Consider the following 19,519-nt stretch of genomic DNA (forward strand, 5'->3'; position numbering starts at 1 on the left):
CAAAGAAAAGGCATATATAAACTACGCGGCAAGGATAAGAATGCGTGTTTAAGTTGCTCTTTAAATGCCGAAACTACATTTCCCGTCATGCAACGCTTTGTTTGTTAGGTTCTAGAAGGCAGAATTTATGAATGACGGTCGTTCCCGTCCAATTCCCATTCGAGCTATGCCACTACCTTCCCAAATATGGTAAAGAAATCTTCCAACACCAATTAAATCACTAGCATCTTAACAGAAGACCCCCTGATGTACTTTATCGCAGTCATTTGTTGTGGTAACGGTAAGCATATGCCGACAACTTTTACATGACGTTGCTTTTACTTTTAATAACAGCGCGTGACTGCGCTTGCTAAAATTACATGCTTTGACAAAAAAAAAAAAAAAAAGAAGAATCACGTCTTAATCACAAATACGGAATAAACTATATATAATTATTTAATCGTGCTCGATCCATATATGATATTAGTTGGGGTGTTATAAAATAAGATTTTGGAATCATTTTCAGCATCGATATTGGAATTTATTCACCTTGTGAATCATAAACATAACTCATTGTATGTCCATGATAATTAATTAAAAAGCCTTTAGTGCTGAATTAATGTTTGTTTTAATATTTTGGGGTGTGCCTATCTTCTGTTTAGATCAGCTGAGACCCCGACGGACGGTAGATAGGAACAACATATCCCAATAACCTTTGCTCTCAGAAAATCCCATCTCGCGAGAGTATGGGTTCCTCTGAAGAGAGTCTTTTCCAATAGTCTTGTGATTGTTTTTATTTTGTTTACCGATTAAACGTCGTTTATTTGGCGTCTACTCGCGAGTTATCTTATTTTACAAAAGTCACTTTGTTTTTTAGAAGAGCTAAGACGTAGATACAAAAGTTGAATGTATCCATAGCGGAGGAAGCAAACCGTATCCAGCTAACTATCCAAACAAATCTTCCTTTATCCACATATATCGGTCTTCAGCAGCCATTTACACTCAAACATGGGTTCAATACTGAGCAGGAGGATTGCTGGAGTTGAAGACATCGACATTCAAGCCAATTCGGCGTACAGATATCCCCCCAAATCAGGTAAAATATCATTTAAGTATAGTGTTGACAAACGTTAGCCTCATTACGAAGCCTAATGTAATGTGCATTTTTACCATTATTGGTGTCACTCATGGACTGTCAACATATTATTTATGTTTGTTACTTTCTGTTAAAAAAATAAACATTCACAGAATGTCTCATGCTTTTGCTTTTTAAATTTACTTTGGCAGTGACTTGGAAAAGGAAAGATTTACTAGAAAATATATAGAATATATAGATAGATATACAAGATAATAAAATATAATTTGATGTCCTCATGGATGCATTAAGACCTCATCAACTTTGTCTAATGATCCATCCCAGATAATAATCTACCAAATGTCTTTATTGCAGGAAATTATTTCACTAGCCATTTTTTCATGGGAGGAGAAAAGTTTGACACACCCCATCCAGAGGGATATCTTTTTGGAGAAAATATGGATTTGAATTTCTTAGGCAACAGACCTGTGCAGGTAACAAAATGAAACAACCTAAAGTTGAAAACTTTGACACTTTGTCTTTCTCATACATTTTGGTCCTATTTGGCCTTAAACCAAAGCTGTTTCTAGATTATGAGAAAAAACACTTATAATTCTCCACAGTTTCCCTATGTGACCCCCGCACCACATGAGCCTGTGAAGACGCTGAGGAGTTTGGTGAACATCAGGAAGGATTCTTTACGACTTGTCAGGTATTTTGTGAATATTGTCATGGCTTGAAGGGGCTGCTGATGGTGCCACAATGTGGAATATATGCTGAAATAAGAAAGAAATGTGTGGAGGTTTGACAACCAACTTTTGTTTTTGGATTTTTATTTATTTTTTATTTTTTTGCAGGTATAAGGATGATTCTGACAGCACACCAGAGGATATAGGAGAGCCCAGGGTTCTCTACAGTGTTGAATTCTGCTTTGATACTGATGCCAGAGTGGCTATTACATTATACTGTCAGGCCTTTGAGGAGTTTGCCAATGGGATGGCAATGTAAGTTTCCCCTGAGTAGTACATTGGGTAAAGTTTCTGCAGTTGAATGATGCTAAATCACTGTGCTTGTGGTGTGTGCTTTTGTAACTAAGTTAATTTATTTTAGAGGAAAAGGATTAGATGATAATTAAAAGTTTTGGTAACACTTTATTTTATGGTTACATCTATTAGTTGCTTATTAGCATGCATATTACTAGACTATTAGCCGTGTATTAGTGCTAATTAAGCACATATTAATGCCTTATTCTACATGACCTTATTCTACATCCCTAATCCTACCCAATACCTAAACTTAACAACTACCTTACTAACTATTAACAAGCAGCAAATTAGGAATTTATTGAGGGAAACATCATAGTTAATAGTTAGCAAGTGTTACCTATTCTAAAATATGACCGAAGTTTCTTGTGATTGATTGTGAACTTGCGCCATTTGAGTCCAAAGAAACCCACTGGCATCTAGACAACATCTCTCCTGGCAACTTAATTCTTTCCTTGGAAACAGTGGTACAATTAGTGCTTAGTCTAAATACAGATATAAAGATTGAGCTCTTTTACATAGGTTACTGTGTTTTCATGCACATTATTAGTAATTGACACCGTCAGGTATGCTGAGATGTGATGTGTTGGTGATAATCACTACAATTTTCTTTTTAAAGATACAGCCCCAAGAGCCCTTCAATGGTGTCTGAGACGGTCCATTATAAGAGAGGGATAAATCAGCAATTTTCTCTGCCATCCTTCAAGATTGATTTCACCAAATGGAAACCTGAAGAGGTATGATTTTCTAAGATTACATTTCTTTAGATGCTTAGAGGCTCATTTGCATCATTTGCACAGTCTCACCAAGGCCTTTGTGCTGTGAAGACTGTCTAAAAGAATAATGTTTTTAAAAAACAATTGTGAATAGTTAGCTGTGGTGTATTTTAAGAAATAAACATTCAAATATGTCTGTAATTGTTTTTTTTAGCTGAACTATGATTTGGACAAAGGTGTTTTCCCTTTGGTGGTCCAAGCAATAGTGGATGGTGGAGATGGTTGGTGAAAAATTTTGATCATAAAAAAATATAATCGGTTAGAATTATGTAATAGCATTACATACTGTTGTCTCACAAAACACTGTGTTTTCTGTTATAGATGTCACCGGCCATGCACATGTTCTCTTGGCAGCTTTTGAAAGGGTTTGTATTTCTTGAGATTTGTTTTACGCTCAAGAATGTCAGCTGAAAGCTTTCAAGCATTCGGTCATGTTTTGAAACACTGAATAACATTGAGTAACTCATTAACCAGGCAGGGTTTTATAGAGTCTGGATAGTTTGAGATTCATGGTTCACATGATCATGGAAAACCTGGAATGTGGGTTTGAAATTTAAAAAATTTAAGATTGTTCAGGCTCTTAGAAGTCATGGTCAAAAAAATCTAAAACCCTGAAAATTGTTTTGTAGCCAATGTAGAAAATGAAAGTAGACAGAATGAACATAATTTAGCCTTATTAGATAGAACAAAAGTTCCCACAGAAAGCATCATGAAGAGCATCATACATTTTTATTAACACAGCATAATCAGACTAATATATCAAGAGATGTTTAAAAGTAACGCATTAATCTGTTTTCAGTAATTTAGGAACTATAAAGTACTGCTTTTAACACATTTAAAAAAAGCTTTCATTCAGTTCTAATCACTGTTCTGATATAACTATGATGTTAAATGTTGCCTTTAAAGAGTAGACGAGAAAGAGGTCAGAAAAAAAACAACTGTATTTTTCCAAGCAGTGCTAATGTCGAGAATGGCAATACGCAGAGATTTCTTTACCAGCTCATTAGGTTATTTTTATAATATCAATAATATATATATATTCCCTTACAGCATGTTGATGGGAGTTTCTCAGTGAAGCCTTTGAAACAGAAGCAAATCGTAAGTATTTTTGTGGCTCATTATTAAATGTAAGGGTCTGATATTTGTGCTCATTTTCCAGTATATCTGTGGTTGTGGCTGTGTGATTGTGTTTCTTAATTGGATTCCTCATGAAACAGATGGATTGAAAGCTTTGATCTGTCCACACTCGTGCACGCTTATCCATTCCTCATGTTTGGAAGCAGTAATCAGGCCATGTCACTTCATGAAATAAATAACGAGCATTTTGATCTGTGCTGTGATGATTCCCATGCCAGTAATCCGCATTTACATATAGCATGCTCATCCTTTAGGTGGACCACGTGAGCTATCTGCTGCAGGAGATTTACGGCATTGAAAACCGGAACAATCAGGAAACAAAGGTTAATCATGTGACTACACCAGAGAATTTAGGGTAGATGAGATGGCGTGCACAACTAGTAACACAATATCCATCCTGCCTTTTTCTGTCTCTGATTTCATGTACTATTTTACGGTGTTTTGTTTTGTCTTCTCTCTTCAGTCCACAGAGGATGAGAACAGTGACAACAGCAACGAGTGTGTGGTTTGTTTATCAGACCTGCGTGACACACTCATTCTCCCTTGCAGGCACCTGTGTCTGTGCAGTGCCTGTGCTGATACACTGCGTTACCAGGCCAACAACTGCCCTATCTGCAGACTGCGTAAGTACTCATTAATCAACGCCTGAGCTTCCTGTATTGTTCCTCCATTATTATTCAGATTTGTTCCGCTAAATGAGCCGAACCTTTAAAGTGGGTATGGCCATTAAGATAAAAGGCTGAGTGATGATTTTTTTAATACAATATGTACTGATTTATCATTGTGCTTTTATTACCCTTTTTATTGTTCTTAGTGATGAATAGTCACTAGTGCATCACTGATCACTTATGCAGTGCAGATCATGTGACAGTTGAAGAATAGTGCCATCTTCTGGGGATGTCATGTAATAATGATTATTCGGTTTATGTGAAGTAGTAGACATCAGATAATTTTTTGTGGATTTATATTTGTGTTACATGTTAAAAGTTTTTTTCTGAGAAACATTTCTGAAAAGAACCAGAGGTGTCAAGTAACGAAGTACAATTACTTTGTTACCTTACTTAAGTAGAAATTTTGGGTATCTATACTATAAATACTGGAGTAATTATTTTTCAGCCGACTTTTTACTTCTACTCCTTACATTTTCACGCAATTATCTGTACTTTCTACTCCTTACATTTTAAAAATAGCCTCGTTACTCCTATTTCATTTCGGCTCGTTTTCATTCTGGCTTGTCATCGTCATGGGCGTTGCTAGGTCATTTTTAGGGGGGCTTTAGCACCCCTAAATTTCTGCTCAGCCCCCCTAAAAATCTTGCGATTCTTCCCCTTTAAATTTCAAACGGCAGCAGACTTCGGCTCCTCCCCATCTTTCTGCGCGTTCTTCAATCCACAGACTCCGGTGGCGCAGAGGAGAGGACAAGGTGTGTGTTTATCGATAGATTGTCAAGTCAAGTCAAGTCACCTTTATTTATATAGCGCTTTTTACAATGCAAATTGTGTCAAAGCACTGCACAATATCACAAAAGGAAAATAATGTGTCAATAAGTTTAAATAGTGTCTTTACAATAAGGTCGGCGATATCGCTGGAAATGAAGCGTCCCCAACTAAGCAAGCCAGAGGCGACAGCGGCAAGGAACCAAAACTCCATCGGTGATAGAATGGAGAAAAAAACCTTGGGAGAAACCAGGCTCAGTCGGGGGGCCAATTCTCCTCTGGCCAACAAACCAGTAGTTCAGTTCCAAACCGCAGCAAGTCAGATTGAATGGGCTCAGCTGGTTCCAGTGGTCTTTTCCGATGGCTGTCTAAGTGGTGGGGTCCTCAATGGGGATCTGTCTCTGGCGTTCATCCAGGTGTTGGCCTCTGCCTACGATTAGGGACACATACGTCATCTCCCGGCGCTGATCCTCCATCTCAGGTGTTCGGTCATCTTAGATCATGTAGTGGTTGGATCCAGACTGAAGTTCTGTAATTCCTGGCTACCACGGGATGTTAATCCCGTGGCAGAAACGTAGAGACAAGCAGAGACATGATTAGCGTAGCTGCTGTTCCATCTAAGATTGTTATAATATCTACATCTGTGCAGTTCTTTGTCTTAAATACAGTTTACAAAAAGTCATGGGAGAGCAATCGGTTTCCAATCTTCTGTAAAGTTTTCGCTGCATTCACCACTCATCACACCACAGCTGTTTCCTTCAGCGAAAGCCCTTAACACATTATACGCATACTTTATAAAACGATCACGTTATTGCTATTTTCATTTGAAAATTTAGCTTTCAATATAGAACTTAATATTACAGTGCATGTGGCATTAACTACCATACAGTTATGCATAGAAGTGATTAAAGACAGTGACAGACAGCACTCAGTCAGTGCACTCATTTTAATTGCATATCAGAGTGATTGACAGAGATTGAAACATTGTGTGTCCTTCTCACAGACTGCTTCAGTTTTGCTGTTTTTTTTTATTTTTTATTTTTTTACTTTTAAAAGTTAATCACAGCACCCACATAGTTTAATCCATTGTCCAGCCTTATAGCTGTGTTGTTTATATTGCTAATATGGATAGTCAGTATAAGTTTAAAGTAGTGTTGTCACGATACTGGAATTTCTAACTTCGATACGATACCTTGAAAAATATCGATATTCGATACCATTTTCGATACCATGGAGAAAAAACTGCCACAATATTAAGGGGGTAATTTTTTTAATTTAAAGATAAATGTAACAAGTAAATGTATATTTTACATGAACAAAAAATGTCTTGAGGTACTGCATTTGTTTATTTATTAATCTTTTATTAATCTTAGTTAAATGTTAATTGAAACTAACGTTTACTAATACATGTACTAATTAAAATCCAAAGTTCTATTTGTTGATATTCTCATTTGCGTCATAACCAAAATATTTCCAGATATAGGGCCCTATGAAATCCGTTTTATTTTTTTCTACATTCAATTTTTTTCCATTTTAATTTTTCTGGATTCCGTTTTTTTCCGTTTGAATTTTTCTGGACTTTTTTTTTTAATGGTCAAATTAAATGCTATTAATCTAAAAGCATGTCTAATTCATTAAAATCATGAAAATTATACAATTTAACATTTAATTTATTAAGTGTAACAAAAATGACACGTTTAGGGCCGTATGAAATGTTTTATTTTTTTCTCACCTTATGTTTTATTGTTACCAAATTCTGTGTTTTAGCATGTCTATTATTTGAATGCATACAAACAATTTTTATTTATTCTTACAGTAGCCTTATGAAATGTGTTTCCCCCTCAGAAATTCTGTGTTGTGTATTTAAATTTTACTGGATATCAGATGAAGGCATAAAACAATTTTAATTCATTTATATTTGAATTAATGAAAATTAAACATTTACATTTTTGGCAAATGAAGGGGATTTACTATTAAAATTAAAATATTTTGTGATTATTTCTTTAAAAAAAATGAACAGTAGTAGTAAGTAGTAGTATTATGTACATTCTACTAAATAATAGTAATATAGCCTATTTCTGGCACACGGTCTTTAATAGGCTAAGTTAAACCGAACTTTTATTTTGACGGGTTGCCGTGAATACTTTTAAAGTTCTGTGTGTGTATGATATGACGCTAGTTTTACTCAAATTAAATGGTAAAATGCTCGTAAAGTGCCTTTCAGATCAGTTCTGGAGATATTGTTGATGTATTTATGTCCTCATTGAGACGGCAGACGCTGAAATCACCGCGAGCGCCACATAAACAAAACCGCACGTGCAGCACATTCACACAGAGACGCGCAGAACATGCAGGATTCATATTTAAATCCACTTTTGCAGCTTAATATTTACAGATACTAGTCCATATCGCGATTTGATTTAAGTGTAATGACCTACTTTTGATTAATTCATCCAAACTTTGACAAATTCCGTGACATTCCGCGTTAAACTGTAAATTCCGTTTTTATGACTGGATTCCGAGCGTTCTGTGCATCGCGGAGATCATAGATCCCTACAGATAGCGCTCCTGCTGTGTTCAACAACAACCAGAGCAGTCATCTTTCTATTCACTTTACTTTTGCTATTTAACCAGAGCGAAGGAGACGAGAGCGGTCACGTGTGGTGCTTGTCCACGCGCCTTTGGAGAGAAGAGACAGTGACAGCTCGGCTAGTATCGGTGTATCGATACTTCGGGAAATTAATATTGGTACCGTTCAGATATTTCAGTATCGATATTTATCGAAATATCGATATTTTTGACAACACTAGTTTAAAGTGATATGATGTTTTATGTTTACAATTTTCTGTTTGTACTTGAGCATAGAAAAAGATTTGTACTAGTAATGCAAACAGTAACATTTTTGGTTTGTACAGTAAACAGGTGTGTGTGTGTGTGTGTGTGTGTGAGATCAGACTTGTATTTGGCTTGTACTCGGATGTTATACCCATCTATGCAATACAGTGGAATACTGCAATAAGTTTAGTATACCATTAATACATTTTTTTGTAAATATTTATTTATTTTTTATTATTATACCATCATTGGGGGCTGAGCCCCCCTAAAATGAAAATCCTAGCATCGCCCTTGGTTATCGCTCAGAAAAAAAAAAAAAAACCCTATCCAGATAATTCGCGCCATCCGGATAGAGTGAATTGTGGTTGGATGAGAATATAAACCTATACCATTCCGACACCCTATTGGTTTGTACGCGATCCATCGCACCTGCACATGGCACAAATCACGTCACACTCAAAAAAGATTATTTCTTAAAAGTTATTATTTCTCCACTACTGGCTCATTTATCAAACGGGTGCTTTCTCTTCGTCCGTTGCCCTCACAGATTCCTGCAGCTAAGCTTGGATGTACATTTACATTCCAATAAAGGTTATTGATGACATGCCTCTGAAGTTTGACTTTTTGCACCATTACAATACTTACAGGCAACTAGTCATCATATCTTCCGCTCCATGAACCACGTTAATGCTCAGTAGTACACATATATGGTTTTTTAATGTATTTGCATTGTACTAAAATGCGTTCATTTTCAGTGGGCACATATCCGGCTGAAACAGGTAGCCTAGAGCATCGCACATTTTTCAACATTAACATTTTAATATAACATTATAGTCATTATGGCCTTTAGAAAAATGTTTTTTTGAGGAGGTGGGGTAGTGCACAATAGGCCCCTGTGTCGCGGCCTAAGCTTTTGTCCTTAATTGCATTTTTTTCCCTTCCATTACTTTTACTTTTATACTTTAAGTAGTTTTGAAACCAGTACTTTTACACTTTTACTTGAGTAAAAAACTTGAGTTGATACTTCAACTTCTACAGAAGTCTTTTTAAACCCTAGTATCTATACTTCTACTTGAGTAATGAATGTGAATACTTTTGACACCAGTGAAAAGAACACATTTCCTTGTCGTGTAATTTAAAGGAATAGTTAACCAAAAAATGAAAATATGCTGAAAATGAACAGATTTGAAGAAATTTAGTATAATGTCACTTGCTTATCAATAGATCCTTTGCAGTGAATGAGTGCCGTCGGAATGAGAGTTTGTAATAAATTCATCAAGGTGAATAGTGCTGGGTTTTGATATGAGAGGACAACAAAGGAGTGATTTTTCAGCGTTTTTTATGGATTATGGACTGGTATTTTGGCCAGAATTGACAGTTTTAATATCTTTGTGATATTAAACAAGGCATTAATTGATGGACTGGAGGGGTGTCAATTGCTTGTGACATTTTTATCAGCTGTTTAAACTCTCATTCTGATGGCACCCATTCACTGCAGACAGAGGATCCATTAGTGAGCAAGTGATTTAATACTAAATTTCTCCAAATCTATTCTTGGGTGGCCGGAGGGTAAATTTTTTTTAGCAATTTTTCATTCCTTGAAGGAGAAACATGCTAATAAGAAGCTATATATGACAGGACTGTGGTTTAGTCGGCCAGGCTTTTGTGTACTTGTGTTAAGTGTTTCTGCCCTATAGGTCTTCTTCACTGAGAGAATGTTCACTGATTTTGCTTCGACAATAAGACCAACTGTGCAAATATTTACCTCTTTTTAGGAGACAAATGAATCTGGGAACGTTTAATCTGCAGTGTGAGGATGCAGCACCTGTGTTTGTTTATGCAGTGCACTTGTTTGTATCCTTTTTCCTCATCTGACCTTTCTTTCGCCTTTCGCTGCTCCAGCATTCAGAGCCCTGCTCCAGATTCGAGCTGTGAGGAAGAAAACAGCTGCTACTCTCTCACCGGTTTCCTTTAGCCCAGTGCTGTCCCAGAGCTCTGACCATACTGAGCATTCGGTAAAGTTCATGTTTCATCCTGTACTATAATTTATTAATACATCATGGATCCTTTTCCACTGTGTTGCTATAGTAGTATTGATTTTGTCCAGTGCAGTCGTGCTTCGCATTTGACTCCAGCACAGTTATGAATGGTATTTCAGGTTTTCAGTGGCGTATAAACTCCACATTTCAAACATCCAATATGTTGAACAAATTTGTTTTAAATGGATTTTTTTTTTTTTTTTTTCAACAGTAAAAACTGTAATATTCAAAAAAATATTATTACAATAAAAAAAAACTGTATTCTGTTTGATATGTTTTAAAATGTGTATGTCAAACAACATAACTTTCAAAATATAAGACCTCCAAATTCTTTTGATTCTACTTGGCAATAAGTCAAAAGTTTACTAACAACACGCTTTTTTTTCCTGGTGAATCTCAGAATGCTGACAACATCCCTCCTGGCTACGAGCCCATCTCACTGCTGGAAGCCCTGAATGGGGTGCAACCCGTGTCCCCTTCAATCCCATCAGCACCTCTCTATGAGGAGATCCAGTTTTCTGGGGAGATGGGGGATCCCCTTAACCTGACTGGACGGCAGCAGAACGCAGATACCACATCAGTGAAGGGCAAAGGTAGCAAGTCACCAGATGGGTAAGTCCCTATTGTGAAAATACTAACTCTGAAAATGCTATAATGTTTTTCTATTTTCCAGTGAAATGTGTCATGTTTCCAGGTCTACACATTCTCCCTCATCCCCAATACAGGAGGAGGAAGATGAGGAGAGGATGTCGGAGCTCTCTGATGCCCAGCTTCAGTCTGTTCTGCCTTGTAGTCTCAGTCCCACTGAGGTCAGCCACTATCAAATTCTTCTCTGTACTTCCCTGAAATGATGCCCACTGACAAGCCAGTAAATGGTAACATTTTATTTTAAGGTGTAGTTACACATTACATGTACTTACAGTACATGTAGTAATAACAGTAAATCGTACATAATCACAAGCAACTAACTCTAAACCAGACCTTAACCCTATAGAAGAAGTTCTCAACTGTGGCCCTCGAGGTCCACTTTCTTACAGATTTTCACTCCATAGTTCATTAATATTACACAGTACTGTGTAATTACATTATAACAACGTCACCTTGAAATAAAGTGTAATCCAGTGAGCAGATGGCTTCCTTTTAACAGTGTACTTAAAGGCAAGCAGGAACTACTATGTTTTATAAAGAGTTTTCTAACTCTTGGTCTTGAAATTACCTGTCTGAGTGCCTGTGGGATAAATAAACCATACAATAGTTTCTTCACAAATGTGTTTCTTGGAATGTATTATGCTTGTGTGTGACTCGTGGCATGGATGAGCTGACTCTGTAACTCCGTGGATTAGTTTGCATAGATCTGTGGGTTTTACCTGGTTGCACACGACTTATAAAGAAATGCAAACTAGTAAACAACCTACACTGTTGTGTCTGCTTATCATTTCCCACTACCTGTAAAAAAACCCCAGCTCATTCTAGTTTATTTCCCAACAGTCCACAGTAGAGGGTGTGTCCACCAAACCTGGCTTCCCAAATTCAGGTTAGCAAACTTGATTTGCAAATCAACATTAAAATAAAGTATTTCATGTCAGTGTTGTGAATTATATGGCCACCAGCGATTAAAAAATATATATATTATGTAGTATATAATTCTATATGATATATAATATGAACATTCTGACTGGCTTGCATCCTCTCAGGCTTTGGTTGTGTACCAGTACCAGTGATGGAGAACAAACCATGTTAATCATGTTATGTTGGCAGGTTCAGAGAGCAGATCCCTGGGTGTCTCTGTGAGTGAAATCCTACAGGACTGCCACAGTGAGCGCAGCAGCCTGAGCCAGACAGAAAGTGACCCCTCAGCAGATCTGGCCCTGCCTGGTGAGTCAGTACCCCACAATCCTGACGCCCCCATGAAGCCTGCCAAAACTCATTATGTAGGAATAGTTCCTTTTGAGTCCTTTTTCAAGGATGGGGTGTCTTTTACGCCCTGATAAGTCTTTGTACTATTGACTTTGAGAAAATGCAAAAGAGCAAAGTTGGAGCAAGCAAATTTTTCAGCATGTTTGGCAGAACTGATGCTGTGCTGTGTGAACCTTCTCTGTTAAAGCTGCTTCCTTGCTCAGCAATTTCTACCAAGTAAAGCTTCTGTTTAAATGCATTTTTTTTCAGTCTTTAAAAGCATTTTTACTGTTCTCTTACAGTGTATTTTATATGCTGTCTATACACTAGAAAAAAGTACATCAAGATGTTCTTAATAAGGGTGTAAATATGTTCTCTGATAATTTGATTGGTTCTTGAGGTAAAATCATGAAATATGAAATTGTACAATTCTATTAGTTAATTTTATTTTAATATAAATTCTTTGAAAATGTTTCAGCCGCAAATGTGATTGGATTAAATGTTATTTTTTATTTTATTATACAAGTAAGTTTTGTAATTAAATATAATGTAATAACATGGTACACAGCATTTATATTTTGAATAAGATATAAATAGTTTATGATAGTATTTAAATGTAACTAGTAATTAAATCAGATATTAAATTCCAAAAACTGCTTTGTTTTTATTTTACATGTAACTAAGAAGAATATATCGTGTGCTATTGTAGTCCATTTTCACCACATAAGAATAAAAACAACAACAAAAAAAGATTGTGTTTTGTTAAATCATAATTATAACATGAACAGTCCTAATTATGAGATACTAAGTCATTATTATAAGTCAAATGTATAAAATACTAATTCATTATGACAAAAAAAGTACTTTTGTTAATCTCAATTTCAACTTTTAGAATTATGATTTAGCATGTCATAATTTTGATTTATGATTTACCAAAGCATGATATTTCTTAATGTGGCAGAAATGGACTTCCATGCTGGTTCTGTGTGTCTAATGCATGTCTAATGCTGTGCTGTCTCCTAACCCTCTCTCTTTCTTACTCTAACTCTGGCTTGCTCTTAACACACATAGCGTCTGAGTCATGGTCCACTGCTGTAGAGGAATGTTGACTCTGGTAGGTCACCAATGTCATGAATATTTCTTTCTTTTTACTGGTTTTCTATTTTTCTACCAGTAGCTGTGTAAGTGTCAGTTCATAAGTTATTTATAAGTCACATGCAAATGCATTACATTAACAAAAGTAATGCAATGCATACATTTTCATACTATATGTCCATGATAGATACTTCACAATCTGGTCCAGCATTTTAAAACAGTTGTAATTAAAGAAAATTCATATGGAATCCCAACTGGCCTGCAAAACTAGTTTTAACCATAAGCCCCATAAGATCATGAGAAAAATTAGTTCAGTTAAATCGGTCCAAACTTGAAGTGAACATTCTCCTGCATTCACACTCCACCTGTCTTCATGTTTCCTCAGGTTCATCAGTGTCCATAGAAAGCCTGAAGAGTCAGAGCACCAGCAGCTCCAGTCAGCCCCTGCTCTGCCTCCCCAGCTCCCTGCGTATGGAAGATGAGCGGCTCCCTTCATAAACACCCCCTGCTGTGCCAGTTTCATCAACTCGCTGTTTCAAATCAAGCTATTACCATTCCAGCACACTGTTGTTCATGAATGCTACCCTGTCTCAATTAAGACAATTACTTCTTGAGTACCACAATCAAAGCCATGTAGTGAAGAATCCAAGACATTTCACCGTGTAATAGAAACACGATACAAAATCTTCAAAAACCTTTTAAAAAAAAATGTAATTTATAAGACGGTCATAGCTTTTGCTTTGAGAGTTCAGAAATTTTGAATGACTCAAATTCTTTTAATGGATGCTCAGTCTCTGAAGTATGCAGCTTCATGGTGATTTATGACTTTGTACCTTTTTTTGTTTGTTTTTTTAAATAATCAGCAAATGAACACTAAGTGCATCAGATTGCAGTATGATACGGACGCATAGTATAATCAGTTATCCAGTTGAAGTAGTCATCTATGTCTGTATCTTATATATTTGTTTTGTGCCTTATAGTACTGTGTGGCTGTCCCTTCGTCCTCCCATTGAAATATACAAAGTGGGAAGCTGTAGCACTTCTTGAAGCTTTAATGACTAGTTTATAGCGGGATCTGCCATGATTTACAGCGACATATCTGATGCTTTTTAGTGAATTCACTGCTGCTTATCTATGTCAGGCACCTTTAAAAGTTATGTATATTTTTATGTAGTCAAATCGTTTTATCATAAAGTGTTGTGCACAAATATGAGTCACTGTGGTTATTTATTTTAAAGCATAAATTACATTACATTATAGTTATCAATGATCCTGCTGTTCCAGCATAAACCCTAATTCAAATAGCTACCATAAAGAAATCTAGAAATTAAGCAATGCCTAATTACTAATAATACCATTAAAAAAAATAGATGTTGTAATATAAATGAAAACTAGAAATACATTAAAATGCAGTTCATTGAACTTTGTGTCCATCAAAGAATCCTCAAAAATATTTATTAAAGTTGTTTTCATTATTGATAATAATTGAACATCAATTTAGCATATTAGAATGATTTCTGAAGGAACGTGATACTGGAGACTAGAGTAATGATTGTTGAACATTATAAAAAATAATTTTGTTTTCCTTTTTTACATTGTGACAATATTTCACAATATTTCTGTTTTACTGTATTTTTAAATAAATGTCATCTTGGTTAGACTTCTTTCACAAAACATTTTAAAAAGTCTTCATTACACATATCATAAAGTCAGCTTAGTTTAGTGTAGAGACTATATTTAGCCGGATGGTGGCAGTATGTTCACTCCTTAGAAATAGGCTCAAATTTAATCAGACGAAACACCTGTGCATGTAGTTTCACTAATCACCTGAAATATTTGAACTCAAATACAGAGACTGTTTTTAGTGGGTTTACTCAGCCCAACGGCTATACGTTGGACAATATGGTGTGTAAGCCAGTGCTTTGAGAGGGCAGAGGTCTCCTCCTCAGGCGGGATGAGTGGCGCGCTCCTTTTATTGCACGCCACTATTTTCATTTGAGCGCCTTTTCTAAACTCTTGGCGCGCGCGCATAGTTTATTACAACGATTTTCTAACGACTCACTCCAGGCATGTAGCAAAGTTAAAAGGAAAATTGACGTTGAGAAAGAGTTTTAAAAATGACAGCGATGCTGATGATAATAATAACAATAGAAAAAACGCAAAAACAGTAATGGACCAGTTTATGAGCTGCATTTGAATCGAGTAATGTGTCAATTTACGAGGTTTAAAATTTAATAATTAATACATTTCTATAATTGCAAGAAAATGAGCACCTGTCACATTTCACTCGCATGTGTGCTTGAGTACACTCCTCGCGAGGGGCTATGACATGTTCAACTCTGGAGCTCTCAGCCAATCAGAGAGCGTCAACGTTTAAAGGGCTATTAAGAAACAGGCAAAACGGCGGAGTGCAAAGCCTACATCTCATTTCTCTCGTTTTCCTTCGCCTGCGAAATAGTAAATGTGTTTCTACATGGCTTTCTTGAAGACAGGATTGGAATGAGACTTTTGCGCAGTAGATATCAGGACATGTCTGAGTTTGTGGATGCTGCACTTGTTGCACTGAGGCGAATCTAACGTTAACGGACTGAGAGAAATTCACCGTTACCGACGAGGTCTTCGGCTTGTTTTCGCAGGTAGGCATTTAAACCGAGGGATTTCATTTGCCAAACCTTGTGGTGGATTACACGCTTCTAAAATACACTTTTTGCTGTTAAATTGTCATAAACCGTTATTTTTGAAATTTCAAGCAACGCTGTCTGCTTTACAGATCTGTATCTTCAAAAACACTAAATCGTGCCCACGATGCCAGTGTTAATGAGTCCAGAGATAGCGAGTAAATTCAAAGAGAAATGGATGATGCTTCATCCGGAGGATCAGGACAATGTCAGCGGCTCTGTTCACTTTGACGACAGTCTCACCAGTCTGCACTGGCTGCAGAACTTCTCCATCCTCAGTGCCAATCCTGAGCGGACTCCCAGCTCCGGCTACCATCCGCAACACATCTTCTACCACAAAAACCAGCTGGGGGGCACCGACTCGCCCTCCAGCCCACCTGCCGGAGATACCGCGGCCACAGGGATGCCACAAACACCTGGGAATCCCACAACGTCCTGCAGCAGTTTGGCGAATTCATACGCGCACCTGCAAGCGGGACACTACGTAACGGCGCAAACAAATCCGTCTGAGGAAATAGACTATAAAACAAACCGCCATGTGAAGCCACCCTATTCGTATGCCACTCTGATTTGCATGGCAATGCAAGCTAGCAACAAAACCAAAATCACTCTGTCAGCCATATACAGCTGGATCACGGAGAATTTCTGCTACTACAGATACGCGGAGCCAAGTTGGCAGGTATCTTCACCAATCATTTATTTATCTTCGAGAATCACTTAATGTTTTTTTTTTTTACTTAATGGTTCCGTATCTTTAGATTTTTGAAGTAGAGAAAGAACTGCATTATTTTTGTGCAACAGGTGCACCGACCATAATAAGATTATCAGGTTTTCTAACGGTTCTGTTAACGATTCTATTAGTACTTTTGTGGGGAAAACAGAAATACGATTCTTTCGATTAAAATGATCTTATCTTGCTAAATAAGATTTTTTTTTCCCAGATTTTAATTTTCCATTTCAATTTTCCGACCAGATATAACAAAGTTATTCACCTCTTATACGAAGTGTTTACTTTATAAAGTTTTTGAACTTTTTGACTAAAAAGAATGGTTTTATTAATTTGTTTGTTAATCGGACCATGCATGTTTCTGATTCACCCAAAAGAACCAATTCATAAGATCATTCGTGAATCAAATTGACACTATTAACTGGCATTAGTCAACTATACCAGAACTAGGCCTATATCAAAACAGACCTATGCACTCATCTATACTTAAGCTAGAGTGATTGATGATGGAAGCTGAGACCACTATACCCAAGAGCACTAGGTTTCCTGAGGCCTCCTTCCATAATGAGGGATCCTTAAGGGAGCCACTGATCATGTGAAACTAGGAGCGCTGCATTACTAGAGAGCCTTGGCCTTATTCACCGCATATCTACTCCTGTACATGGAACATTCCCCTCCCCCATTTGTCTCTGTCACTGTCTCACACACAGTGAGCCAATGAAATAGGACACCTCTACCTGTTGCACAATGGGATTTTATAGGAAGCTTTATGCGTGCCGTCTTCTTCTGTCACTGGAAGTCTAAAACTCAATAACCATAATGTTGATTCTACATTCAAACAGCTCAATTACATTTGCATAATTTTTTTTATTAAAATATAAATATTAAAACCCTGCTATTGTTCTTAACTGTCAAATAAACTGATTTTTCTCCTTTTCTTTCAGAATTCAATCCGCCATAACTTGTCCCTAAACAAGTGCTTCATGAAAGTGCCGAGGCAGAAAGACGAGCCAGGAAAAGGAGGCTTTTGGCAAATCGACCCGCAGTACGCTGACATGTTTGTCAATGGCGTTTTCAAACGGCGGCGAATGCCTGCCACAAACTTCAATACCCAAAGACAGAGCAAAATGTTATCCTCTCCCAGCTCCTCGTACGGCTCTCAGTGCAACCAGACCGGCCAACAAATGGGAATGGGCCACTTCCAAGCACCTGTCCCAGGAAACAAACGCAAGCAAGGCTTCCCCAAACGAGGCAGCAAGCTGGCCAAAGTCTCCAAGAGCCCTCTGTTAACCACCGACATCAAAACCTCAGACGTACTGAGAGGAGATTTTGACCTGGCGTCTGTTTTCGACGATGTGCTAAGTGGGAATGACAGCACGTTTGAGGATTTGGATATCAACACAGCGCTGAGCTCGCTGGGATGCGAGATGGAGCTATCCTCACAGAACCAGCAAGGGCCTGGCTACAGCAATGAGGACGAACAGGCTTGTGCTTACCTAGAGGCGAACGGCATGATGGGATGCATCATGGAAGACTTTCACCAACAGCACCACCAGCAAGTACAGGTTCATCCGCAATATTACGAGGGAATGTTCACAGATCAAGTTCACCAGCATCAGCACCCTTGGGAGATTAAAGAGGAAGTCCAAGCCACCCCACTTACCTTGGATCATGCCTATGGGCTTTGTGAGGGATTCTTCTCTGAGATGCAACTCTGGGAAAGAGCAGAGTCCTATCTGTGAACACGTCTGAATGCATATGCACTGTCTTTGCTCGTCTGAAGACCTATTGACTCTTGTTTTGCTACATTAGCATAATGAATTACTGAGGATGTGAGAGGTTATATGTCATTATTCTTTGTACTTCTTTTGCATTTTGTAAGAACCTATACTGATTCATTTATAATCAGCCTTGATCTTTGAATTCTTGATTTTTTGTTGGAAATTTTCTCGAGATGGATAAATACTGTTGTGGGACAAGTGTAGTTATTTAGGAGTGACTTACTGATTCATCAATCTAATATATTAATTTTAGTTTGTTTGATATTTTAGGTAATGTCATGCATTATATAAGTCTAACAAAAATAACAAAATAAATAAATAAAAATCACATATTTGAGGGAAAAGGGATGCAACAAGCCAAAGTGCTTCACTAAATAATTTCCAGAGACAAAATAAACCCGCACAAGCACTTTGAAACTCAGTTTGTTGCCCAGTGATTTAGCCTCATAATTTATTTTCTCTCTTTTATGATAATCTATGAGAGTGCAAAGTGTCCCACAAGTGCTCTCCTATATGCTTCAAAATGTAATGCATTAGTCTCAGATTTACCATGAACTGTGGGTGGCAATTTTACGAGGCAATGACTGTTCTAGAAGTGTACTTGTATCGATTCTTTGAGAAATGGACTAAAACATGCAACGTGAAACAATAATATATTCTGTACTTGAATAAAAAGATCAATCTGTTCAACTTTTTTCAGTTTTTGCATGTGATGAGTTCTTTGTATACATATTAAATAAATTTACATTGTTACATCTTAGCACTGTTTTTTTTGTATTCTATTCCTCAAAATTCCACATACAAGATTTTTGTTCATTTAAAGTCATTATTAGAATAATAAGTATTTCCTAAATGTTTAAAATGATGCATGACCATTGTGGTAATTATATTTATAATTGATACACTTTTTGATCAACTTATCAGTTTTTAGAAACCGTAAAAAAATCATTTGTCCACATTCAAAAGCACACACCTCAATAAGTACTTCACAGACTCCACAGTTACAGGTGCACAGACAATCA

General features: G+C 37.0%; 2 protein-coding genes across 5 annotated transcripts; both read left to right on the forward strand.

Moving 5' to 3' along the window:
- Nucleotides 1-106: 106 nt before the first annotated feature.
- On the forward strand, nucleotides 107-14,523 carry LOC306852592 (putative E3 ubiquitin-protein ligase MGRN1). 4 transcript variants are annotated; one of them, XM_079389552.1, is made up of 18 exons: nucleotides 107-280; nucleotides 969-1,075; nucleotides 1,430-1,548; nucleotides 1,678-1,766; nucleotides 1,912-2,058; nucleotides 2,717-2,834; nucleotides 3,028-3,094; nucleotides 3,195-3,238; nucleotides 3,924-3,971; nucleotides 4,265-4,333; nucleotides 4,474-4,633; nucleotides 10,184-10,296; nucleotides 10,721-10,932; nucleotides 11,015-11,129; nucleotides 11,809-11,854; nucleotides 12,079-12,195; nucleotides 13,288-13,330; nucleotides 13,697-14,517. In XM_079389552.1, exons 2-17 carry the CDS (start codon nucleotides 988-990, stop codon nucleotides 13,323-13,325), a joined length of 1,590 nt encoding a protein of 529 aa, XP_079245678.1. In that variant the 5' UTR covers nucleotides 107-280; nucleotides 969-987; the 3' UTR covers nucleotides 13,326-13,330; nucleotides 13,697-14,517. The 4 variants fall into 4 exon arrangements, with proteins under 4 accessions (XP_079245678.1, XP_079245676.1, XP_079245677.1 ...); XM_079389550.1 differs by lacking the exon at nucleotides 13,288-13,330 and having other exon boundaries at nucleotides 13,697-14,523; XM_079389551.1 differs by lacking the exon at nucleotides 107-280 and having other exon boundaries at nucleotides 713-1,075.
- A 1,149-nt stretch (nucleotides 14,524-15,672) lies between these two features.
- LOC306852052 (forkhead box protein J1-B-like) lies at nucleotides 15,673-19,256 on the forward strand. The gene is made up of 3 exons (XM_079388650.1): nucleotides 15,673-15,947; nucleotides 16,082-16,668; nucleotides 17,661-19,256. Exons 2-3 carry the CDS (start codon nucleotides 16,117-16,119, stop codon nucleotides 18,456-18,458), a joined length of 1,350 nt encoding a protein of 449 aa, XP_079244776.1. The 5' UTR covers nucleotides 15,673-15,947; nucleotides 16,082-16,116; the 3' UTR covers nucleotides 18,459-19,256.
- The last annotated feature ends 263 nt before the right edge of the window (nucleotides 19,257-19,519 follow it).

The sequence above is a fragment of the Barbus barbus genome, assembly GCF_936440315.1.
Source record: "Barbus barbus genome assembly, chromosome: 32".
Lineage (NCBI taxonomy): Eukaryota > Metazoa > Chordata > Actinopteri > Cypriniformes > Cyprinidae > Barbus > Barbus barbus.

Excerpts from the sequence above, each read along its gene's own strand:
- LOC306852592 (XM_079389550.1), top strand. The coding sequence starts at position 988 with ATGGGTTCAATACTGAGCAGGAGGATTGCTGGAGTTGAAGACATCGAC. Across the intron at positions 4,334-4,473 it reads GGAACAATCAGGAAACAAAG|TCCACAGAGGATGAGAACAG; the intron begins GTTAATCATGTG and ends TTCTCTCTTCAG. Across the intron at positions 12,196-13,696 it reads AGCAGATCTGGCCCTGCCTG|GTTCATCAGTGTCCATAGAA; the intron begins GTGAGTCAGTAC and ends ATGTTTCCTCAG.
- LOC306852052 (XM_079388650.1), top strand. The coding sequence starts at position 16,117 with ATGCCAGTGTTAATGAGTCCAGAGATAGCGAGTAAATTCAAAGAGAAA. Across the intron at positions 16,669-17,660 it reads ACGCGGAGCCAAGTTGGCAG|AATTCAATCCGCCATAACTT; the intron begins GTATCTTCACCA and ends CTTTTCTTTCAG.